General features: G+C 54.4%; 1 protein-coding gene across 1 annotated transcript; it reads left to right on the top strand.

The window, feature by feature from the left end:
* The first annotated feature begins 9 nt into the window (after positions 1-9).
* Positions 10-20,924, top strand: Grk2 (G protein-coupled receptor kinase 2). Its single transcript, XM_055614681.1, has 21 exons — positions 10-271; positions 12,158-12,234; positions 14,096-14,169; positions 14,278-14,379; positions 14,498-14,572; positions 14,729-14,790; positions 15,362-15,413; positions 15,650-15,741; positions 16,130-16,229; positions 16,312-16,390; positions 16,476-16,606; positions 16,823-16,917; positions 16,986-17,093; positions 17,295-17,361; positions 17,611-17,711; positions 18,429-18,495; positions 18,573-18,668; positions 18,920-19,082; positions 19,213-19,349; positions 19,440-19,553; positions 19,632-20,924. The coding sequence occupies exons 1-21, from the start codon at positions 159-161 to the stop codon at positions 19,794-19,796; spliced, it is 2,070 nt and encodes a 689-aa protein (XP_055470656.1). The 5' UTR covers positions 10-158; the 3' UTR covers positions 19,797-20,924.
* The last annotated feature ends 722 nt before the right edge of the window (positions 20,925-21,646 follow it).

The following is a 21,646-nucleotide window of genomic DNA, read 5'->3' as shown; positions in this document are numbered from 1 at the left end:
TATTGGGGCGGCGCCGCCTGTGAGCGGGCGACGAGCGGGGACCGGCCGGGCCGGCGGCGGCGCCGAGGCCGACAAGCCGCGCGGGCCGGGCCGGGCCGAGCGAGCGGGAGCGGAGCGGAGCCTCGGGCGGCGGGAGGAACAGCGCCGCCGCCGCCAAGATGGCCGACCTGGAGGCAGTGCTGGCCGATGTGAGCTACCTGATGGCCATGGAGAAGAGCAAGGCCACGCCGGCCGCGCGCGCCAGCAAGAAGATCCTGCTGCCGGAGCCCAGGTGAGCCCGCCTGCGCCGGGCCCCACGCGCCGCCCCGGGGTACCGTGCCCCGGGGACCCCCTCTCTCCCGGCAGCCCCAGGCTCCGGGGACCCTCTGCCCCCACGACCCCACTGTTCGACTGCCCCAGGACCCGGGAAGCCCCTCCTACTCCGGGGAGCTTCTGCCCCGGGGACCCCACTGTCCTGGCCGCCCCAGGACCCGGAGACTTTCTCCGTCCCGGCCGCCGCAGGCTCGGCGACCGCGAGCCCAGAACGCCCCAACTCAAGCTCCCAGCCGCGTTCCCCCGGCCGCGCTGCCGCTTCCTGTATCTGCCGGGCCTGGTCGCTGTCAGCCCCTGGCTCTGCTGCAGCCCTCTTCCCACCCTGGTGCCTCGCTCTGCCCTCCACCCTCTGTGTCCCCTCGGAGTTTCCTTCCCCTTGTCTGCCTCTGTTTACCCGATTGTATCTCCCAGTCTGTTGCCCCTGCTCCCGGCACTCTCCCCTCCCCCGTTGGTGTTCCACTACCCTATCAGCTCGCCTTGGAGTGGGTAACACTCTTGTGAGCTTTGTGGAGTGAGGAGGGCGAGTCTGGAGACTTTTTTTGCCTTCCCCTCTGGTGGGGGCCACTGGCCCGGGATTGGGTTTGAGTGCTTTCTGGGGACAGTGCAGTGGCGTGTGTTGTACCCATCCATCCCTGGGGGCAGCGTTCAGGTGAGGGAAGTCCCTTTTCACCCTCTTCCCCATATGTGGCGCCTTGTGGGTACTTTTGACCAGGGAACACCCCATCCTATAGCAGCTGGTCCGCGCTGCCACCTCTCTGCAAGACAACTGATGTCATCGCACCTGCTATCAAAGTTTAAACTGTCCAGGATGTGGGTGCAGAATTGGGCAGGATGTGAGGCGTGTAGCTGGGGCTTGTCCAGTATACTGTGGCAAATAGACTTATCTTCCCATTTGAGCTGCACAGGAGACCAGGGAGTGAGTGAGACAGGTGTAGTTTTCTTCCCGTAGTATGTATATGTGTGTGTGTGTGTGTGTGTGTGTGTGTGTGTGTGTGTGTGAGAGAGAGAGAGAGAGAGAGAGAGAGAGAGAGATGGGGTACATCTCAGACTTGAATGGCTTGTTCAGGGTCACCCGGGTAATCCATAGGGACACCTGGCCTCACCATCAGGGCCTTCAGCTTCTAGTTGTATGTTTGGTTCACTGTCCTGACCTGAAGCCTGGCCTGGATGTCCTGCATCTGGAAGAGCAAATATGTCCACCCAGCAGGATGCCTCATGGTGGGTGATGAGGCGGATCCCAGCCGGCTCTCATGCCACCCTCAAGAATTGGGTCTGATGTGAGACAGCCATACTCTGTCACAGGACATGGGGCAAGTTCTTTCCCGGTGGGCAGTGTGAAATAGGCCTCTGGTGTCTCATTCCTTGGAACAGGGTGGGCAGCTTGCAGGGATGCTGCTGTGCCTCTCTCTGCGCCCCTCCTCCCATGGCTGCTCACTGGGTTTCGGTTTGACTGAGAACCAAGCCCAGTAAAGGAAAAAACTGGTCTGCGTTCCGAAGAGACCGTTGGGCCCCCTTCTTTCTAAGACACTTGCAATCAGATTTCTCAAAACAGGAACTAGGCTGAGTGTCAGCTGGGGTTGTCTAGGGGCAGCGGCAGTTAGGATGAAAATGAGTTCAAAAATGACAAAACTTCAAGGGAAGAGGTGGGGGAGGGGTGCAGTTAGCATCCAGGGCACTGTCTAGCTCTCTTGGGCAGCCACAGTCATGGGATTCTCTTGCAGGTCTGCAAAGTTTGAGGTGGTACCTTTTTCTAGAGCTCTCCATGTTTGGATAATCTTTCCCCAGAATGCATTGCTCCTAATGGAGCCCGCCTTGGGTCACCTCTGCAGGTATTTGAGAACCCCAATAAGTGAGCTGGGCCTCTTTTCCTTTACCCTCTCTTTTGGTGGTAGTGATGATGTGGTAGGAACAAGAATGGAAATTTTAATAGTTCATTATTTATTTTGACATCTGTCATCTCAGTTGGTCCAAAAACCAGCATGTGAAGTTGGCAAGGCCGTGCCCATGTGTGGTCGTTGCTCAACAGTACCAGGATGGGGTGATATCTGGGAGCAGAATTGGGGCAGGCTCTGAGTTCTAGGGAGCGGGTGCAGCTTTATCAGTAGCATGTTGTTGGGCCGACTGCTCAGTCTGTGAATGGTTCGGAGCCTCAAACTCTGACCACAGGTGTGCTCAGGCCAGGAAGGACCCTGAGTTGCCCTGCAGTGGCTGTGGCCTCCCACACTGGAAAACAGGTCACTTTCATGATGCATTTTGCACACTCTTGAGACAGGTGTCTCTTGCCCTTGAAGGTGGTTGTGACCATGTCTCATGTTTGCCCACTATGTCCCAATTTGCAAACTGCCCTGTCTTCACGACTCTGGGACAATGGCTGACCCAGCAGGTGGTATTTTCCTCATTTACTAATTGAGGCCTTGGGGCTTGTCAGACAAAAGATCTGGGATTGGATCACAGATCTTTGGAGTCCTGTCTTTTCCACCCACTCCCAGATAACTGGTTTGTGGGAGGGGATGGCTGACACCCCTTGTCTTGGTCTGTGGGTCTGGGGTGGCGGCCTGAAAGTAGCAGGGCAGTTTCTGGTTTCATCGGCTGTCACAGTATACAGGGCCCAACCCTTTGCCATTTGCTGAAACAGAGAAACAGGCTGCCCTGGCAAAGATAACGCATACATAGAAGGACAGATGCACGCCAGGCCCTCCATCAGATACAGGGTCCTGCTTTCCCAGGTGAAGAAGCAGTGGGGTTTGTTCCTGTGCCAGTGTGCCAATGGGAGTTGTTCCCACTTTGGGGTGGGCCATCCTGGTAGCCTCTCTGTGGCTGGTGCTCAGGGTTGTGGCTTGGCTGAGCTTGGCTGGCATCACAGCTCTTATTTCCCAGGGCTGGGGACTGGGAACTGTTGGGCATAGTGCCACTGTAATTTGGCAAAGGGACCTCTCCTTCTGTCACCTAGAGGATCTGGGGACAGACTCATCCCCGACCTTCTCACAGGAGGGGGGTGTTGTGTGGATAGAACATAGGGGTCCTGGCTCCTCACTACTGCAATTCTGGCTCACATAGGATCCAGGCATACTTATCCTGGCTGGACCTGCCTCAGTTTATCTGTTTTGGTAAAACGAGGAGGCTGGTCCTTCACCAATGACCTCCCAGGGTTGTGGGGCTGTGGTCTGGGCCTCGCCCTGTAGAAGCTGTTGCCTCTTTCCCAGCAGCTGCCGCTGTCTTATAATTATCATCATTTGCTTAATATGACCACTGAGGCCCTGTGTAATTAATCTCAGGGCTCCTGGGTGAGGAGCCCTGCCTGGGCGGTCCCAGGAGATGTCCCTGCTCTCCCTGGTGACAGCGGCAGCCCCAGAAGCAGCATGTGGGAGCTGGGTGCCTCTTGCAGCCTTCTGGTTCTCTGGGCTATTTCCTGGTCCCTCCCCCACCATGAGCTTCCTCCGCGGCTGCCCGCCCCTTGCTTGTTTCCCCGGTCTCCCCAGACCCTGCTACTCTTCCTTCTCTGCGTCTTCGTTCCTGTTAACTCATTACAGCCAGGACTTCCTGCCTAGATTGGTGGGGGAAGGAGAGCTGAGAAGGCTTTTGCTCTTCTTCCTCCCTCCACTTCTCCATCACCAGCAGAAAGTCTACTGCTGCCAGCCATTACCCCTCACCAGAACATTCCACTCCAGTAGCAGCAACCCACCCCCTCCTGCCCCTGAAAACAAGATTATCTTTTCTGCAGTCTATCCCTGCGGGCCTTTGAAGCTGCTACTGCTCCCTGGGAATGGCTCTCTAGGATGCCTTTCCCCATCTGTCCTCCTCTCCTGAGCAAGCCTCTCATGGATTTGCTATTAAGTTGCTCAGCTCTGCTTGCTTCCTCACTGCACTCAGTAAATGGATTTGAAGGGAGCGTGAGCATCATAGGTCGGGATCCGTGCACAGGGATCTGGGCTCTGTCAGCCTGGGAATGATGTGTCCTATTAATGCACAATCCAAGCTAGTAGTAAATCCTGGGTGACGTCAAGCGCAGGCACACATTCGCAGCAGCTTCTCCTTGTGCCCAGGTTGCTGTGTAGGGAGCTGAGAGCCCCAGGGCCCCAGGGAGTTCCAGCTGCCTGCACATGGCCACTGTTCTCAGGATATTATGGAATAAACAGCAGGAGCCAAGAGCATGTGATAGTTTTTGAGGAATGCACTGCCTCCATCATACCTGCTGTTTCTCCCTGGGCCTCTTCCCCACTCCCCACTGGCTCCTAAGGCTGTTTCTTCTTCCTGGTAGTTACATGGAGGTTATTTCAAGCCCACTTCAAATGAGATCCCAAAAGTAAGGCGTTTGGCAGCAGCATTTTTCTGTAGCGACATCTCGTCTCGCATCACTGCTTACTGAAAAGGGCGGCTTTGGTGATGCAGACGTGGGTGTTTGGTGATAAAATGGGGGTCACTTCTCTGAGGGTGGAAGCTCCTGGAATTGGAATAGGGAACAACCCCCATCCAGGGACTGCAGGGCAAGGACCCCTAGAATTGTGTTCTCAATGTACACTAACAGGATGTCAACTCCTGGTGTCCTTGTAAGCAGTAAGATGCAGGGTGCCTGTTTACATCTTGTTTGTGATGGCTGAAGTCTCTCTTCCTTAATGTTCTGCAGGAGAACCCGAGAGGCTAGGGCTCGCTAGACATTGACCGTGGGCTCCTGGTCTACTGCTGTTGCCCTCCACTGGCCAAGGGTTTGTGCGGACATGGTGGTCACAGTTGCTCTTTCCTCTTTGGTAGTGGCCCCATCCTTGAGCTCTGAGAACATAGCTGGGCCCCAGGGAGAGTCATCGAGAAATATTAATAAGAAACCCCAGGGGACTTCTTCCTGCTGTTGCCACCTCTGTGCCAGGTTTCCTGGAAATGCCACCAGGGAGTGCCTCAGCTACAGCCACAGCTTGTTGACTGTCTCCTCCCAGGGTGGCAGTTTCCAGTGTGGCTGTCTGAGACAAACCAGCGTGGAAGCCTGTGGCCTCTGCACCAGCTTCTTGGGCCATAGCATCAATGTTACTGTTGCACAAACACCAGGACCATGTGCCAGCCAAGACTATCCCTTCCAGCCTGGCAGGCCCCTGGGAGGTATGCTGTCCTGTTCTGAAGCCCCTGGTGAGGTAGACGAGGCTGGCCACCGTGCAGGTTCTCTGAGGCCCTCCCCTCCATCCCCTTCTGCAGTATTACTCAAAGCCAGTTTGGATGTTTGCTTTGTTGAAGGCTTACTGTGGGCCTTTAGACCAGTGCCCTGCCTTATGGGTTTCCTTACTTTCAAAGTGGGCATGTTTGCCTCAGACTCCTTCCTGTAGGCCCCCTGTCCATACAGGGGAGCTCCCTGGCCCTGCGCAGGAGCCATCTACAAGGGCCTGACATACTAGGCCACTGCGCCAGAGTATGGGACTTGTTCTCATGCTGAAGCACGTGGTACCTTTCTTCCCAGAAGTCCTCTTTAGACGCCACTCCCTCCCTGCCTGCTGTCCTCTCACCTTAGTCACTGCTGAGAGAGAGGAAGTGCTCTCTTCCTACTCCTAAAGTCAGGCCCAGCCTGCGTCTCAAACTCTAAGTACCCTAGCTGTTAGAGGTCCTAGGAATGGTGATGGGTGGGTCACCCTGGCATGAAGCATGCTAGTGCCTAGGTGCCCTCAATTCTTTGGTAGGATAGGTGTCGGGCTTTCTGCTGGCTCTAGGGTGGAGTCCTGGGAGTATTGAAAGCTGCTCTCAGGGCCAGGGGAGTGGCACCCACTCTGTTTGGTTCACCTCCTGCCAATGGGCCTGGCCACTGCTCTGCCACTGTGAGACTGCCTGGCCATAGACCCTTCCTTCAGTCCAGGACAATTGTGGACTAGTTGTCATAGCATAGGATCATGTTCTGGTGTCGACAGTTAGTTGTGGGGTGCCAAATAATAAAGCTTAGGGCAACCGTGTCTCAGTGTCTGGGGGAACAATACAGGCTAACAGTGGCATAGAAAACCTGGTACCCCAGGAGCTCCCCCTCCCTTTTTTTAGACCTTTTCAGGCTTTCTGATGTGCAGTACAGAAGTGACAATTCCACTGCCTTGACGCTCTTGTTTTGCAAAAGAGGAAACCAGCATTGAAGTCTGTGTCTTAGCTGAGCGAGCATGGTGGCACATGCTCTAGCACTCTGGAGGCTGAAGCAGGAACATTGCTAGTTCAAGGCCAGCCTACGCTACATAGCAAGACTATATCAGAGAATTAAAATGGGGTTGGGGAGATGGCCCAGTGGATGAAAGAGCTTGTTGTACACACATAAGGACTGGAATTTGGACCCTTGGCACCTCCATAAGAGCCAGGCCAGCTTAGAGCTCACCTGTAATCCCAGGACCGTTGAGACACAGGATCCCCCGGGCAAGCTGGTCACCAGCTCTAAGTTCTGAAAAAGTCTTTGCCGTAGAAGATGAAGTGCAGAGTTACTAAGGGAGACATCTGACAGCAACCCCTGGCCTCACCAGGAGTGCGTGTGCCTGCATCTGCATGTACCTGTGCCAAAATTCATACGGACATGCCTACGAACCACACATCTGTACATACGCCAAAAGAGTAAATGGTCACAGCTTGTGGTGACCCCTGGGGTGGGCTGTTGGAACCTGCCAGTATGCTCTCCCAGCCATTGAGGTGCAAGCTGTCTCCCACCCAGGGTAATGGTGGGCTGACTGCCCTTCCCCCTGTAGCTCAATCTGACTGGAACGTGCTGTGTGCTGCCCTCAGCTTCCCACGTGGGGAACTGAGAACCGCATGCCCCTGGATGGATGTGGGTTATTGGCTTGGGTGGGGATAAGATGCCGCTCAGGGCATGTCGCATCTGCAGGCACTGCCAGCATCAGGGACCCAGCCAGGAGGCTGTTGCTGCCTCCCATGCAAGCCTGCACTTGCTTCCTGGCCAGGAGTTTCACCAATAACACCGTTTCTAGCCAGCCAGTTTCCATAGCCTCCAACTCCATGAGGACAGTCTGGAAACCCTAAAATGGCCATGCTGGAGGGCCTTCCATTCAAGGACTCTGCTTAAGGCTGACCTTATGTTTGGTTTTGGGGTAGTGCTCATTTTTATTTTTAATTTTGTATACTTTTCTTTTTTTCTTATTTTATTTTTAAAAGACTTTTTTCTTTTAAGGAAAAAAAAATGAGGTACTATGGGCTGGAAGGAGTGCTATGGCCATGGCCAAGTATAGCACTTGATTCGAGGGACAGTCTCCAGCCCGAGGTCCTGCTTCCGGCTGGGCCCCAGGCCCAGGTAAAAAGCAGAAAGCCCTGCCTTGTTGGTTTCCTGGCATTCTCAGGGCACTGTCGCTGTTGGGCACCTTTGTACACCCATGTCTCAGCTGCTCTAGGCCACATGGCGAGAATGGTGGCAGACCCCCGACCCTCATGGGCGTGCCTTCGGCCAAAATGGCCTGTTTTTCCCATGCTCAGAAAGCCAGTATGGGGTTGGGAGGGTATTCTCCTGGGTGCCCAGGGCCCCCATTCTCAGTGCCCTGCCCAGCTCCTCTTGGGATCTCCCTAACAGCTGGGATCTTTGCCTGTTACCTGAATCTTCCTGTCGGTACATCCCACCTGACTCTGCTGACCGTGTCCATCTGACCCTCCACTGCTGATGTCCTCCCCCATTCCTAACCCCTTTACTGCTTCATGTCCTCTCTATGGACCAAAATGTTCTAGAATGTAAAGATGAGGTGACAAGCAGAGCACCCAGGACCAGGACTTGGCGGTGGTGACAGTCTCACCCTCCTGGGCTCTCTGCCAGGTGAGATCCAGGCGCCTGGTTTTGCAGGTTCCTGAGCTCCATGCCCCTGTGCCCTCCTGCCAGGTTTTTCGGGAGTGCCGCTGCCTGCAAGATCGGAGAGATCAGCCTCTTCTGTGGAGGGCTGCCTGGCCAGGCTGCTCTATAGGCAGAGCATGGGCTGTGTTTGATTATTTTCTCATTTAAGTTTTGTTTGAGATAGGGTCTTACACTGTTGCCCAGGCTGGCCTCAAACTCACAGAAAACCCGAGTCAGCCTCCTGAGTGCTGGGACTTGAGGTGTGGATCTCAGCTGGACCTTGTCTCTCTCAGGCTAACAGCTTTTCTCCAAGTTCCTGTTGTTCACACACCTCTGTGAGGTTTAGTCTGTTCTAACCTGAAGATAGGAAAGTATATTTATGGTGTGTGGTCCCCAGGAGAGGCCAGTGTAGATGAAAGGCACATGTAAGCTTGTTGCCACTGCCAGTTACCTGAGAATTGTCTTGCTGTTCCAGAGGGAGCCAGCTCTGAGGCAACCGTGTGTGTGTGTGTGTGTGTGTGTGTGTGTGTGTGTTTGTGTGTGTGTAGGGAGGGATGTGCTGAGTTTGGGCAGAAGTTGCAGGCTGGAAGCACAGGGTCACCAAGGCCTGGCCTGGTCATCAGAGCTGCACTTCCTGTCAGAGACAGCTTTTGGTAGAGCTATGGTGTCTCCCAGCCTCCAGGCAAGGGGGGGTCACAGTTTCAGCTTTGGGCCCTAGCTCTGCATGCTTCACTATCTTGAGAGATCTTTCTTTCTTTCTTTCTTTCTTTCTTTCTTTCTTTCTTTCTTTCTTTCTTTCTGTTTATTTTTACATTAATTACATTTTATTCGCTTTGTATCCCAGCTGTGGCCCCCTCCCTTATTCCCTCCCAATCCCATTTTTAAAAATAATTAATTTTATTTTATGTGTGAAGGTGTCAGATCCCATGGAATGGGCATTACAGACCAATGTGAGCTGCCATGTGGGTGCTGGGAATTGAACCCAGATTCTCTAAAAGAGCAGCAAATGCTCTTAACCACTGAGCTCCAGCCCTGAGAGGCCTTCCTTGAGGAAGGCCTACAAAGCTAGATCCTGGGAGTCTGGTGTCCTGGCACTACTTTCCCCAGATTTGCCTTGACCGGAGCTCTCATTTTTCCAAAACCTTAGAAGCTCATGGTGCAAGGTAGTGCTGACAGGCAGCCCTCTTGTACCCAGACCCTGTGCCATCTACCCAGCCCCACTCCCCCCTCACCTTAGAGGTGTCTGTCTGGACTTCCTTATGTAGTGACCCCATGAGGTCTCTGCTCTGTTGAGTCCAGCCTCCTAAGGTCCATACCTTCAGGCTGCACCGTAGCTTTGAAATCCCCTGGCACCCTATTCCTATCCATGAAGCTTTGCTGTACCTTCTTGTCTGACCCGTGGGCCTCTTGTTGCTGGGCTAATTTTTCCTTACCTGTCTTAACACACCCCACTCCTGCCCTCCACCCAGCACCCTGGGCTTTAGCACCTGGTGACATCCTGTTTGCACTTCAAGATGCCAGCAAAGGTCCACATCTCCACCCAGAGCTGACCTGGCCACAGGCCCCCAACCACCCACTGACATCACAGACCAAAGGGCCTTTTACCAAGAAAAGACCTGCCTAGATGCAGGTATTGGTCTCAGGCCATGAAGTGCCTGACTCGAGCCTGGGTGACCAAGGTACCCTTGGCTAACCTGCCAGAGATTCTAGGGGAGGCAGAGCTGAGCTCAGAGAGCTGGACACTGTGGTTTGAATCCTCACCAGCCTCAGAGACTGGCTGGGGCTCCACATGTGCTCCAGGATGCGGCCTGGCACAGCCTCTGGCTTTTCATGTGTCCTCAGTTGAACAGTTGTGTGTTAGAAAAAGAGGCCAGGCTAGTGGGGGCCAAATGTGGCCAGAGCTTGCTGTTGGGACAGGTTGGCAGGTCTGGGATGCCAGTGGCCCAGAAGAGGAGGGCGGAGACATCAAGGAGGCCTCTGAAGCATGGAATGTAGCTCATTGAGATCTCCCCAAGCCATGCACAGTGTCACAGGGAGTAAACAAATGGTGACTGTGGAGTTTGTCTCAGGAACTTTGGTGAGCAGGCTTCCCCATGGCTCTGCCAAGTGGTGTAGGGTCATGTTTTTATCCAGGTGTTAGGGACACACAAACTGAGGCTTGAATTTTTTTTTTTTTTTAGACAAGGTCTTCTGTAATCCAGGCTGGTCTTGAACCCCTGATGTTCCTGAGTGCTGGAATGACTATAAAATACAATATAAATTCATCACTTTAAAGTATACGGTTCAAAGCTAGGTGTGAACTGGATGTAGTAATGCACACCTTTGATCCCAGCACCAGAGAGACAGAGGCAGGTAGATCTCTGTGAGTTCAAGGCCAGCCTGGTCTACAAAGTGAGTCCAGGACAGCCAAGGCTACACAGAGAAACCCTGTCTAAAAACAAACAACAAATAAAAACCAAGCTAGGTGTGTAACAAATGCTTGTAATCCCAATACTCATTACTACATGTCTGACGCCATCAGCTACAACAGCAAAACCCTGTCCCCTGAAAACAAAACAAAAAAGAGAATTCAGTGTTTTCTATGTGTGTGTGTGCTGTATTACTGCAGTCATCCAAGAGCATCCCATCACTTCCAAAGGAAACCCTACCCCTGGGCTGGGAGATGGCTCAGCTGGTAAAAGACAAACAAGCAAGCAAACAAGCACTTGCCAAGTTCTACAGCCTGAGCTTAACCCCTGGGACCATATACTTGAAGGAGAAAACTGATTCCCGAATGCTGTCCTGTTCCATACACACAAACTAACCAACCAACTAACAAAAAATCCATGGCTCAGAGGTTAAGAGCACTGGCTGCTCTTCCAAAGGCCCTGAGTTCAATTCCCAGCAACCACATGGTGGCTCACGACCATCGATAATTACATCTGTCGCCCTCTTATGTCCTATAGGCATATGCACAGGCAGAATACTGTATAAATAATAAATAATAATAAATCTTAAAAAAAAATCAAAATCCATGCTCATTGAGCAGCTTCCCCCAAGTCTCTAGAAAATCCTGACTTTCTGTCAGTGAGCCTGTCATGGAGTCATGTGGATGGGCTCACACACGTCTGAGCCCTCTGTGACTGCCACCTGTCACTTAGTCCTGCCCCTGAACTTGTCAAGTGTTTCATACCTTCTTACGGCCAAACATAATAGGGCCACATTTTGTTGATTTGTCCATTATCCAAGTAATGGACAGGTCCTGGCTTTGCCCTTTGCCTAAGTTACCAGATCGGCACGTGGCAGTGTATGACACACTTCGGAAAGCAGTAGGCACAGATGAGGATCTGCTGGCCACCATAACCTTGGTATTCATCTGAAGTGACTTCTGGACAAAATGAGTGAGCAGGCTAGCTGAAGGGCTAGGCGCTCGCTGGAGGTCTGACACTGAATTGAAGGATGGTTCCATTCAAGCCAGACATGGTGGCACTTAATCTCAGCACTGGAGAGGCCGAAGCAGGGGAGCTGCAGTGTGTCGAAGGCCTGGGTCTCAAACTCACAGAGATGTGCAGGCCTCTGCTGGGACTAAAGGTGTGTGCCGCCACCCCAGGTGTGTGTGTGTGTGATCCTAACTTTTAAAAACATAAACAGAACACCTCAGGGCATAGCCGGTGGGCACAGAGGCGCACGCCTGGAGTCCAGCACTCCGGGAGGCAGAGGCAATGGATCTCTGTGAGTTCTAGGCCAGCCTGTTCTACAAAGTGAGTCCAGGACAGCCAGGGCTACACAGAGAAACTCTGTCTGGAAAAACTTAAAAAAAAAAAAGAGAGAGAGAGAGAAAGAGAAACCTCAGGGGAGATGGCTCAGTGGGTAAAGGTAGGTGACAACCTAAGCGAGGGACTCACGCTGTAGGAGAACCAGCTGCCACGAGTTCTTCTCACTTCTGCACACACTGGCATGCACACATCCCCCGACGCACACACAGTAAACAACACATTCGTCTTTAAAAATGAGGGCCCTGACCCGGCCTTGGTGGCAGGGCCTGTGGTCCAGGCCCTGTGGGCCCTGCTCACTGCCATCCTTTGCCTGCAGCATCCGCAGCGTCATGCAGAAGTATCTCGAGGACCGAGGAGACGTGACCTTTGAAAAGATCTTCTCACAGAAGTTAGGTAAGAGCAGCCACCTCTCCCAGCCTGAGGTCTCCAAGAGGGCTCCAGGGTCAGCATCGTGTTGCCCTGCAGCTGGCTGGACCATGTGCCCCTGTCCCAGAAGGTCCCCCATCTACTTCGGCTCCCCCTGCAGTTAAGAATGGTGACCCTTTGTGCCTCCCAGCCCCTGGCTTCTGCCCAGGGAGCCCTGTAGTGGGGGTGGGGGCCCATCAGTCTTCCCCAGGCGCCAGGGAAGTTCCTCCTTTGGGGTTTTTGTTTTTGAGAGTTGCAGCTTCCCCTTGGCGCAGCCACAGCTGCTCTGGGCCGTTGGTGGAACTGACAGGAAGAGGCGGGGCCCTTCCTGTGGTGCCTGTAGAGCTGTGGCTGGCCCCGCCTCCACCCAACCCCCTCGGGCCCTGAGTGAGCAACCTGTCTCGGAGCTGGCCCCTCCATCCTTCCTCCTCTGGTGTGGGTGTGGGTATACACCCTTGTCTTAGAAGGGTATACCCACCCCACTGCCCGGCCTAAAGGAGAACTTGGGGTGGTGTCCCTGGGAGCCACTGCAGTCACACAGGGCTCAGATTTGGGCTTCCTGAGGACGGGATCGCAGTATGAAGCTGACGTGGCCTAGAGGGATCAGGCATTGGAGGTCAGCCTTAGTTCAGCAGTAGGCCAGGAAGAACACAGCCTGGGGGGACAGGTCTACGTTGTTTGGCTTTGGGCCAGTTGCCTCTCCTCTCTCTGAGCCTCAAGCCTTTCAAATCTGAGAAATGGAACCTTGAGCCCAATTGCCCAAGGCAGACAGGATGGGCCTGAATCAGTGGTGTCAGTAAAAGCACTTTGTAACCCTGAACCTCTGACCACAAGCCTCATTCACAAGCCACTGGAAGGTTCCACCAGGCTCTTCTTAGAAGAAATGATGGCTTTAAGTACTAGCAGAGAGACCTGGGATTAGAGGTCAGTAAATAGGCCACAAGTGACCCTCAAAGAGGCATTGAAAGCTACCCAGCACAACTCAGGCACCCCAGTGTGTGTGTGTGGGGGGGGGTTGGCACAGGTTTTTAATCCAGCACTAGGAAGGCAGAGGCAGGTCAGGTAGATCTCTGAGTTTGAGGCCAGTCTAGTCTACAGAGTGAGTTCCAGGGCAGCCAGGCCTACACAGAGAAACCCTGTCTGCAAAACAAAACAACAAAAACCCTCAGGCATTTGTGCTGGACTAGAGCCCGAGGGGGGAAGCCACCGTTAGCTTTGCCTGAAGGTGCTCTGAGACCTCCACCTTTGGCCTGCCTTTCCAAGGGATCCTCCAGTGGATCGAGGAGTTCTGTGTTCTTACCGCAGGTCTCCCTGAGCCTCAGTTTCCCCAACTGGACTTGCCTGTCTGGTCAGGGATACTCTGAAAAATCATCTAGATGGGAGGGAGGTGGTAGGGATAGGGACCCTCTCTTGGTTGTTGCCTCCCTCCTGCTACAGCCTGACCTGGCTCAGAGGACCAGTCTGTCATGATGTCCCCACCAAGAACCTTACTGTAGGTAGTGTCACCATAGTAGGTAGCAGTGTCATCAGCACAGAGGAGGTCAGGTCATGGCACTGCCCTGAACTACTAATGCCAGGGCCAATCCCACACCCTTCTCCAGTACCAGCATTTCCCAGCCATTTTCTGCAAAGGCTGGTTCTGGGGATAGGGCACAAGTACAGGGACTTTTTAGGCTGGTGGCAGCCTCAGTGGCCACATTGCCTAGCTCCTTCCTGCAGTATAGCCATCTCTGCTACTGCCCTGGCTAGTTTTGTCTAGGAATCCCCAAGCTCTTTCCACCCATAGTGACAGTAAGGCCTTTGAGACAAGAGTGCATGGTTCAGTGTGACCAGACCTGGTTGCTTTCAGGGTACCTGCTTTTCCGAGACTTTTGCCTGAATCATCTGGAAGAGGCCAAGCCCTTGGTGGAGTTCTATGAAGAGGTAAGGCGAGTGAGGTCTGGCGAGAGAAAGGTGCTTGAGCACCTTGCTGAGTCTGAGGCACCTTGCCTCATGCTCCGGCAGACCATCTATGCCTGTGCCTTCCACCAGATCAAGAAATATGAGAAGCTGGAGACAGAGGAGGAGCGGGTGGTCCGCAGCCGGGAGATCTTTGACTCCTACATCATGAAAGAACTGCTGGCCTGCTCACACGTGAGTGTTCTGGTCAGCTGCCTTCAGTGCAAACTCATGTGCTGGCCCCAAGCAACCTGGGGTTGGAAGGGCACAAAGGGCCTTGGATAGAATTCACAGCCACCTCTGTCCTCTCCAGCCCTTTTCAAAGAATGCTACCGAGCATGTCCAGGGCCACCTGGTGAAGAAGCAGGTGCCTCCAGATCTCTTCCAGGTGTGTGATGGGCTCCTTTCCTGTTGGCCCCCTCCTGCCCAGATCAGGCCCTCCTGCCTTAGACAGCTGGGGTCCTGGAGCCCAGTCCTAAATGGAGGACCTGGGACACCAGGGGCTAATAGACTTGGTCACCAACTCTCCGCTCCCTCCCCACAGCCATACATTGAGGAGATCTGTCAGAACCTCCGAGGGGATGTATTCCAGAAGTTCATTGAGAGGTGAGTAGAAGAGAGAGAGAAGCGATTCTTATGGTAGAGGCAGCCTGCTCTGGCTCTGAGCGGGCAGGTGTGGGTTCTGTCTATGCCCCCTCACAGGGACTCCTGGGAGGTCACATAGATCCTCACATAGATTTTCTCTCACCCTGTGTCTCCCTGTGTTCTGTGTGGAGCATCAGGGTACCGGCAGGGCTAGGCTTCAAGCATACACTGCCCTCTGTGGTTTAAACCACCACAATCTAAGGCAGAATGCTAGAGGCAGCATTTTCAGTCAAAGCTACACAGCCATAGGCAGTGGGGCTGCTGAGAAGGTGCCTTCCCTGGGAATGAGCTCTTGGCTAGGAGATTGTGAGCAGCAGGTGTATGCCCTAGTGGGTCTGACTGAAGACCATCTCTCATCCCAGCAGGACACTATGGCTCAGGCTGCTGAGGATATGTGGCCTGAGCTGACTATAGGTTCAGGATGTTTCTATGTCTGTTTGTCAGGACCCTGGAAGGGCAGTGGGTGGGACAGGCCCTGGTGGCCTCTGATGCGTTGATACCTGCCTGAGCGTGTGCCCTTCTTATTTCCCAGTGACAAGTTCACACGGTTCTGCCAGTGGAAGAATGTAGAACTCAACATCCACGTGAGTGGGCTGGGGGGGGGGGCTGGCGTGTAGCCCCACAGTGGTGGCTAGTGGGGGCTCTGGATGGGAGGAGGGCCAGTGCTAGGACCCCAGTGGGGGAGACTGGAGAAAGGTAAGTGTGTGGCCAGATCACAGAGGTAGGGGACCCTGGTAGCAGGACCTGTCCCTGCTGCTACATGCCTCTGCTGTGGGGCCCAAAAGGCCTGCAAGTGACCCCAGCTGTTGCCACTCTGCAGCTGACCATGAATGACTTCAGTGTGCATCGAATCATCGGTCGTGGGGGCTTCGGTGAGGTCTATGGGTGCCGGAAAGCAGACACAGGCAAGATGTGAGCACCCTGATCAGCTGGCAGTGGGTGGGGTGCCCAAGGGAGGAGTCAGGCTTCTAGGGCCATCATGAGGGACTGGGTCCTTTTAGGGAAGAGCAATTATGGGCCTCAGTGTCTCATGCTGGCCATCCCTGAATGTTCAGTCTCTGCCTAGGACCATACCTTACCCATCCTGACACTGTCCCCTCCTTCCTGTGTTGTTTTGGCTATTCTGTCTCCTTTAGGCTCCTCAGACTCTTAACTTGCCAAAACCTTCTGCCCTCTCTAAAGCACCGGCTGTGTCACACATTTTGTCCTGCGTCTGGTCTTCATCAGCAGCCAGCTGAGGCCGCCTGGGGCTCTGCCCCACAGGGTGTGCTGACACAGCTGACCTCCTGCTCCATCACAGGTACGCCATGAAGTGTCTGGACAAGAAACGCATCAAGATGAAGCAGGGAGAGACCCTGGCTCTGAACGAGCGGATCATGCTTTCCCTTGTCAGCACCGGGGTGAGCTGGCTGGCCAAGTGGCCCATAGTAACCCCTGACCCGAGCCGCAGCCAGCCTTTGCTCACCTTCCCCTCCCTCCTAGGACTGCCCCTTCATCGTGTGCATGTCATATGCATTCCACACACCAGACAAGCTCAGTTTCATCCTGGATCTCATGAACGGTGAGCTCAGGACCAGCCCCAGGGGGTGGACCTAGGGCTGGACCTGGGCAGGAAGCTGAGTCTCATGTGGGGGGCTGCCCCTCAGGTGGGGACCTGCACTACCACCTCTCTCAGCATGGAGTCTTCTCTGAGGCCGACATGCGCTTCTACGCAGCTGAGATTATCCTGGGTCTTGAACACATGCACAACCGTTTTGTAGTCTACAGGGACCTGAAGGTGAGGGGCCGCCATCAACCATCCCTTCCTTCAGGCTTGTCTCCTTGCCTGACCCTCCTCCCCTCCTTGCCTGAGCCACTTTCTGAGTTCAGTTGTCATCACGGGGGAGGGGGAGTGTCCTGCCTGGGGCCTTGTCCCCAAAACCTATAGCCCCCTCTAGTGAAGGCCCAGGCTGGCCTCCTCCTGGCTCAGAAGCTCACGGGGCTTCCTTCACAGCCAGCCAACATTCTCCTGGACGAACATGGCCACGTGAGAATCTCGGACCTTGGCCTAGCCTGTGACTTCTCCAAGAAGAAGCCCCATGCCAGTGTGTGAGTGCCTAGCCATTCCCCTGCTTCCCAAACCTCCTCCACTTCACTGACGGCCTGTGCTTCCACAGGGGCACGCATGGGTACATGGCACCCGAAGTGCTACAGAAGGGTGTAGCCTACGACAGCAGTGCTGACTGGTTCTCCCTGGGCTGCATGCTCTTCAAGTTGTTGCGGGGGTGAGTAGGCTATCCTGGGTGGGTAGGTAGAGCAAGGCCTTGAGCTACTTCATCAATCAGGCAGGAAGCGGGAGGGGAACCCTGTGTAGCCTGGGTGTTAGAAGTGGTGCCCTCCCTCGTTTCTCATTAGCCTCATTCTTGAGGTCTATCTCAGTTTTCCCATTCTTATTCTCTGATGCTGATCTTTGACCTCTTGTCCAGACACAGCCCCTTCCGGCAGCACAAGACCAAAGATAAGCATGAGATTGATCGCATGACATTGACAATGGTGAGTGTAAGAGGAGCAGTGAAGGTCCATAGTGGTGCCATCAACCGTCAACTCTTGGTTCTCTCTAGCCAGCAGAGCTCTTGAGCCAGTGATCCTTTCTCTGTCCTAAGGGAAAGGCTTCTTGCCCTGTAGCCTCTTGCCTTGCTTGTGTTGTCAGAGCTCACACTTGCTGGGGACCTCTACCCCTCCCCCAGAGCCAAGGGCTCTTCCTGAGCTCCTATTGACATCCTCCTTCTCTTCACCTGAAAGGCTGTTGAGCTGCCTGATTCCTTCTCCCCTGAACTCCGGTCCCTGCTGGAAGGCTTGCTGCAGAGGGATGTCAATCGGAGGCTAGGCTGTCTGGGCCGAGGGTGAGTGTCCTGGCCTCTCCAGCATATGGGTGGATTCGGTGTTTGCTGTGGGCTGCTGCCCCAGCCTTCCTGGACCTCTGGTTGTGCCCCCTTAGAACAGTGCTCATGTCCCCTCATTTGAATCCCTCCGTGGTCTTAACCTTCTTGTGAGGAACTCATAAGGGATATCATGGCCCACACTATCTAGTGTCCTTACGGTGGCAGGGCTGGCTGGGTGTGTCCCAGTTGGAGCCAACTGGGGACCAGCTTTCAAAAGATCCAGAAGAGTCTTTGTAGCAGAGTGATGATAACCATAATTATAACAGGTTTTTTTGTTTTGTTTTGTTTGCATGAGGTAGGGGTGGTAATTTTTTTTAAGACAAGGTCTTATGTAATCCAGGGTAGCCTTACTCTGTAGCTGAGGCTGGCCTTGAAATCCTCATTTTCCTGCTTCTGATTAGAGGCGTGTACCACCATACCCAGCTTAATAGCAGCTTTGTAGGTCTACTGGGATATCTGTTAATTGCCAGGCAAGGCAGTATTAAAACTCACATCAACCCAAGGATGCGGGAACTGCTTCTTCCATTTAGAGATGAGCAAACAGTTTGAGAGTTATGGAACTTGCTTAAGAGACAAAAGACAGAGACAAAAGGTAGCTGAGTCCAGAGGCAGATATAAGCTAATGACTCCACAGATTGGAGCTAGCCCAGCTTGGGTGACAGGTACACGTCTCCACAGGGCTCAGGAGGTAAAAGAAAGCCCCTTCTTCCGCTCCCTGGACTGGCAGATGGTCTTCCTGCAGAAGGTAAGAGGCAATCCAGGGGTAGGATGAGGAGCGCCATGGCCCCTCACCACTGCTGATACCCGCCCTGCTCTATGTAGTACCCACCTCCACTGGTCCCCCCACGTGGGGAGGTGAATGCAGCGGATGCTTTTGACATTGGCTCCTTTGATGAGGAGGACACGAAAGGAATCAAGGTATTGCACCTTGGCTTGGCTGCTGAACCCTGAGCCTGGCCTGGTCTGGATGGCCCCTGCCCCTCCTATGCCTCTGTGAGACACTGTGGCTACCCTGTGGGCTGTGAGCCATACTTCCTCATCCCCCAGCCTCCCTGGGGATGGTGGTCACTGGAGACCATCTTAGCTTAAGGCCCTGTACACGCCCATGGCTGCTAATGTCCGGCACCCTTCGTCTCTCCGTGTTTCCCTGCCATGTCCGCCTGGTGAAGTTACTGGACAGCGACCAGGAGCTCTACCGCAACTTCCCTCTCACCATCTCGGAGCGGTGGCAGCAGGAGGTGGCAGAGACTGTCTTTGACACCATCAATGCTGAGACAGACCGACTGGAGGCACGAAAGAAAGCCAAAAACAAGCAGCTGGGCCACGAGGAAGGTGAGGACTCATGACCATGGGGGACACCAGCTGTGATGCTCACTGCAGAAATGAGAAGTGGGCTCTGCTGAGAAATTGAAAGTGTCTGGGTGTGGGTGGGTGCTGAGCCTGCATCCCATTTCTTGTGCAGACTATGCCCTGGGTAAGGACTGCATCATGCATGGCTACATGTCCAAGATGGGCAACCCCTTCCTGACCCAGTGGCAGCGGCGATACTTCTACCTGTTCCCCAACCGGCTCGAGTGGCGCGGTGAAGGAGAGGCTCCGGTAAGAAGGGGTGCTGGGAAGACATGGTGTGGGCACAGGGTGGGTCCCAGGGCCTTTTCTTCACAGCCTGCTGCCCCTCCCATCCTGCAGCAGAGCCTCCTGACCATGGAAGAGATCCAGTCGGTGGAAGAAACACAGATCAAGGAACGCAAGTGTCTCCTGCTTAAGATCCGCGGTGGCAAGCAGTTTGTCCTGCAGTGCGATGTAAGTGGGAGCCTGCGGGGAGGGTGCAGTGGGCGGGCGCCTGGCCGGCAGAGGCTGATAGAGCCTGGCCATGCACAGAGTGATCCTGAGCTGGTGCAATGGAAAAAAGAGCTGCGTGACGCGTACCGTGAGGCCCAGCAGCTGGTGCAGCGAGTGCCCAAGATGAAGAACAAGCCACGCTCACCTGTGGTGGAGCTGAGCAAGGTGCCACTGATCCAGCGTGGCAGTGCCAACGGCCTCTGATCCACCCACCTGCTGCCCGCCTGCCCACCCGCCTTTTATAAACCTCTAATTTATTTTGTTGAATTTTTATTATTTGTTTTCCCGCAAAGCGGAAAAGGTTTTATTTTGTAATTATTGTGATTTCCTGTGGCCCCAGCCTGGCCCAGTCCCCAGGGAGGGGCCCGCTTGCCTCGGCTCCTGCTGCCACCAACCCAGCCGCTGTCTAGCACCCTGCCCTGCCCCTCCCCCTCCCAGGGTCTTTGCTCCCAGTGTCTTCCTCCAGGGAAGAGGAACAACCCTCAGCAGCCCTCTTGCCCTTCCATGGGGCGAGCCACACTTGGTGTGTGTCTTACTTCAGGCTCTGTGGGCTGTGCTCAGCCTGTGGCCCAGCTGGGTGGCCCAGCACCCTACCCTAGGAAGGAAGGTGCAACACAGGGATACTACTTGAACTTTCCTATCACAGCCCTCATGCCACAGAGGGACAGACCCCTGCTGTCCTGCCCTCTTGCCACTGGTGAGAGAAAGCCCTCATCTCCCCAGACCTGGAGGTCTCCCACAGTGACAGGCTCCTGGGTCCTTGTTCAGGAAAGGCCTGGGTGTTGCCACTGCCCCCTCTCCCCTTCCTTGGACACTAGGGCTGGGTTAGGAAGCCGCCGTTGGCAGTGGCTGCTGCTGGCCTCCATGCAAATCCCCTCTTCCCGTTGCGTGCCTGGACTCAGGAGCACAGAAAAAGCAATTGTGGATTGGGCCACACTGGCCTCCCTGAACCTAGGTCCCCAGACCTGGGCTGGGTGAGGCTCACCTGCCTAGGACCACAGTGGGACAGCCTGGGCAGGTAGGTGGCACAGCAGAAGAGCCCAGCTGGGGCCAGCTCTCCCTGTCCTGGCTGGTCAGTGTGCCCCCACCCACACTGTCCAGCCCATTAGCCCATGTCATGTCAGTGCCACCGCCCACAGGTGCCACCTTGCCCACCGCATGCCCCCTTGTGCCAGTCGCGCAGCTGTGTGGTGTCATGCCCGCTCCCCTGGGGCTGGGCCGGCACCCCCTCTCGTCTACTCACTCCCCGGGGCGTTTCTTTGCCGATTTTTGAATGTGATTTTAAAGAGTGGAAAATGAGACTATGCGTTTTTATAAAAAAATGGTGCCTGATTCCTCGCTGTCTCAGACTCTTTGTGCCTGGTGACCACTTCTCAGTCACTTCTGCCTGGGGCCTGAGAAGGGAGGACCTTGGTAGCCCGTCCTTTTCTCCCTGCCACCTCCCAGATAAGCAGAAGTGGGCCCTGGTCCATGTCAGTGTCATGTCTGGAATGGCTGGGGATGAACTGGCCTTACAAAGTTCCCTGCACATCAACACTATATCGATCATCACTCCCTGTCGGCACGCATCTGCTTTCTCATCCACACTGCACCTTCTGGGCCTTTGACTGTGGCTGGCATTGACCTCTCTCTCTTGTGGTCTCACTGTCTACCCTCTGGAGTTCTCTGGGCTGGAGGGGTACCCCACCATGAAACCTTTCTTTCCTGAATGGACTTATAACTGTCCGTGCTCCAGGGTCTTTGGAGCCCTTGGCAGGACATGTAAGCACCACTGCCTGCCCTGTTCATGCAGGGATGGGTGCACACAAGAGATAATACTGTGGCATCTCGGATGAAATGGCCCTGGAGCAGAGCCTCCAGCATTGGTGTGTCATTAGTGAAGATGTTTCTAAGTCCAGAAAGGATCAAGCACTTACAAGTACCTCAGACAGCAAAACACAATAGAAGGACCCAGGCCTTGGAGCCCTGAAAGGCCAGCCTTAACTTAGCATAGTCCAAGAGTACCCAGTGTCTGCAGCCTGCAGATATGAACAGACTGGGAGGCTGAATTTGCT

This window comes from Psammomys obesus, unplaced genomic scaffold (genome assembly GCF_907164565.1).
Source record: "Psammomys obesus unplaced genomic scaffold, mPsaObe1.curated_primary_1811, whole genome shotgun sequence".
NCBI classification, from domain to species: Eukaryota; Metazoa; Chordata; class Mammalia; order Rodentia; family Muridae; genus Psammomys; species Psammomys obesus.
Note: the sequence above shows the minus strand (reverse complement) of the source record. Positions and strands in the feature narration are given on the sequence as shown.